This window comes from Haplochromis burtoni, unplaced genomic scaffold (genome assembly GCF_018398535.1).
Source record: "Haplochromis burtoni strain Fernald_Lab_line unplaced genomic scaffold, NCSU_Asbu1 Contig_116, whole genome shotgun sequence".
NCBI lineage: Eukaryota > Metazoa > Chordata > Actinopteri > Cichliformes > Cichlidae > Haplochromis > Haplochromis burtoni.
Genome location: NW_024582477.1, coordinates 1,631,770 through 1,634,815, shown reverse-complemented (window position 1 = coordinate 1,634,815; position 3,046 = coordinate 1,631,770). Strand labels below are relative to the sequence as shown.

The following is a 3,046-nucleotide window of genomic DNA, read 5'->3' as shown; positions in this document are numbered from 1 at the left end:
AGACACAAACAAACAGGCACACACAGATACAAACAGCCATTCCCACCCTCATGCTCTCATATGCACTTACTCAGCAGGTTGAATTTTTGAACCTGAATAATTAAAAAGTTTGTTTGTGGTTGAACATTTGAAGGTCCATCAGCTTCACATTTTGTGAATACAAATGTGAATTCAGCCATTAAAAAAAGTAAAATTTCTTTTACAGATTTTTAAAAATATTTGTGTTGTCTTGTTCTTACAACTTAAATTTATTAAGCACTGTAATTCCTTTTTGTTGAAGACACTTTTTTTGGTCCATCAGCTTCTGCGTTTCCCCATAATTATACTGTGGCTCAGCAGCAGGGGAGGCTGACACTCCATCAGCTCATCACGCCTGCATAAAAGAGTATGCCAGGACCTGAGGTGTTGTTGTTGTGTGTGTGGCTGGCAGCTGAAAAGCTGCAGCAGAGAGAAGAGGAAATAGCAACCGAAATAAAGTGTTAAAAGAACGAACTATGTGGTCGGGTCCGACATTTATGCCACATATACAGGTAAACACAGAAAATCTGCTCTGTCCCCCAACTTACAAAGGTCACAACAGGTCTTTATTGGTGAGGCAAAATAGAAAACATTCAAACAGACAAAGACACAATAAAGACAATTACAGTTAAAAATCATTCAGTCTTATATTTTATTTTCTAGTCTACATTCAGTGATATCCAGCTACACAGGCAGCAGGAAATCTTGCAAAGCTGGTTTGTAAGGACTGGTTACTGTCTATTGCAACAGCCAACTATGCACACTCATTAGTCTAAAGACAAACAGAAAATCTTGTGCACATGTCAGATCATTTGTCCAGCAACTGTCTTTTTCCAAGATTGATCTGTTTATATATCAAATGTGATGCAAAATGCATTTCAACAGATTTCTGACCATAATAATAGTAAAAGGAAACTCTTATAAAAGAAAAAACTATTTAAAAAAAAATAGCCAAAGGACATTTTAGGCATGTTTCTGTGATCCTAGGATGTCCCAAGGGTAGGCTCGAGTTTTCTGCATGAGAAGGAGGAGGGCCGTGGCTACATTCATGCTCACAGAGATCGTTCATCTACGCGGCATCGGCCCTGAAATTGTTTTTACCCCTGTTAGACCAAAAGGAAATAAATATTAAACACTTTTTCTTTTTTACATTTTTGTTCACACATGGTGATACTGATCACTGTTTTGTTGACCCTTATGGGTGGTAAAACCTGGCTCTTGCCTACCTATCCATAAAGTCACCTTTTGTACTGCTGTACTGCTGACAATGATATGAACTACTGAGTTACTTGTTGCTTCTTTGAGTTTCTTTCCACACGAGGAACCTAAGTGAAATATTCATTCATCTGTGGAAAGTTTAAAATATCTGAACGGTGAGTTGTGCAGAGACGTTATCCTAGAATATTCTTCAAAACGAAGGTTAGAGTGTGGCACTTCCTACCTCCTACTGCTTTCCTTTGTCTGTGGGATGGGAGAAGCAGGTGCTGATGGCAGCGCTGGCTTATAGAGGAAGGAATATGCGAGTTTGTCTCTCACACAGTACGTGTAGGTGTGATCACAGTCCAGTCCCAATGGACAGCAGTGGTATCCATCGAGACAACATTTCCCCTACAAGAAACACTTTTAGTCTCTCGAACAATAATAATGGAGCACTTTTTAATTAAAAGCTGCAGACGTTCAGATGAAAGCTGATTTCATGTTAGTGGAAGATAAAAGGAATTTCATTACATTCATGTGTTGTATTGCACAAGAGTATTTAGGCTGACTCACGGGAGAGTAGGGACAACAGAACCAGCCTCCTTTTGGGTGTCTGCAGCAGGTAGTGCCATCAGGACAGTAGGTGTAACTGTCACAGTAGACCATTGAACTCTTTATTTGATCTGGGACGTGGCTCTCTTTAAGCTCCTGGAGTGGAGTTCCAGACAGTTCAGGGGGGGCTGGTTTCTCCGCAGCCTCCTTCTTCACCATGGGTATGGTCAGCCACGGCTGGTCTAATTTCTCACAATTCATGGTAACCAGGTTACAGCGATATCCCGAAGGGCAGCAGTGCAGCAGGTCGGTGCAGCACATGGCCTGCAGAGCAAATAAAACAAATTTCTACAAGACTTCCAACTACCACAAATTAAGGTACGACACTGGTGTGTGAATACACCTGACTTACATTTGGATATAGACAGCAGCTATATCCATGGGCAGTCTTGCAGCAGGTACAGTCATCTGGACAAAGACTCTCATCAGGACATGTGATGGAGCATGAAGCAAATCCCCACACAAACATACCAACTGACAGCCACAGAGTGATCCCCGACATCTGCAAGGAAGAGTGTCACCATGACTTTTTATTCTTTGGTTACTTAAACTTCAGATTTTTCTGTTGCCGGCTGCGGTAATGTCAAGTTTCAGTTCAAGACTTTAAAGGAACTTTACCTTTTTTCAGTCACTTACCTTCAGCAAGTGAAGAGCTTCATGTCTGTGTCTATATGTCAGGTTGGGTGTCAGGCGCCACCTCTCTGGGGACATCTCAGGCCCTCCAAGGTTTGGAGGCCTATCTCCCCCTACCACCACTTCCCCTGCCAGTGGCGGACCCCCTCAGACATCGGTGCGTTGGTGGTTCTTTGTGTCCGGGGATGGGCGTCCAGGTACACACCGGCTCACTCCTTGGCGGCCGCTTATCGGGGCCTGGAGCCTGGGGCTCGCTCGGGCCACTTCGGAGGTGGGGTGCCCCCGGCCTCTCGGCCTGGGGCTCGGTCACTCAGGCGCAGCTGGCTGCCGGCGGAGCTCACGGGCTCGTCACTGCAACTCCCCCTGGCTTCTGCTCCGCGGCTGCTGAGTGAGCCCTCATCTGGGACTCTCCTCAGCTCTTTCCGGGACAGTGGCGCAGCTGCCCCTCTGTTGGTCTTCCTTGGTCTCTTGTGTTCTGGGGGCCTCTGGATGTCTGGAGTTTTGATCTCCTCCACACCTGCTTCACGCCCTGGAGGACGGGGCTGTGGCCCCCCCACACCCTCTAGCAGATTATTACATGAAGGAA

At 45.3% G+C, this 3,046-nt stretch overlaps 1 protein-coding gene across 1 annotated transcript; it reads right to left on the bottom strand.

Annotated features, from left to right (window-relative positions):
• Positions 1–629: 629 nt before the first annotated feature.
• Positions 630–2,567, bottom strand: LOC102288559 (progranulin-like). The gene is made up of 5 exons (XM_042223656.1): positions 2,464–2,567; positions 2,180–2,329; positions 1,789–2,091; positions 1,460–1,626; positions 630–1,121 (listed from the first exon to the last, which is right to left on the bottom strand). The coding sequence occupies exons 1-5, from the start codon at positions 2,536–2,538 to the stop codon at positions 1,088–1,090; spliced, it is 729 nt and encodes a 242-aa protein (XP_042079590.1). The 5' UTR covers positions 2,539–2,567; the 3' UTR covers positions 630–1,087.
• Positions 2,568–3,046: the final 479 nt, after the last annotated feature.

Bases quoted from the DNA above. Each gene is read 5' to 3' on its own strand.
- LOC102288559 (XM_042223656.1), bottom strand. From the start codon at position 2,538: ATGTCCCCAGAGAGGTGGCGCCTGACACCCAACCTGACATATAGACAC. The intron at 2,092-2,179 runs GTAAGTCAGGTG...TTTGCTCTGCAG, and splicing joins GCTGCTGTCTATATCCAAAT to GCCATGTGCTGCACCGACCT. The intron at 1,627-1,788 runs GTGAGTCAGCCT...TGTTTCTTGTAG, and splicing joins TCTGTTGTCCCTACTCTCCC to GGGAAATGTTGTCTCGATGG.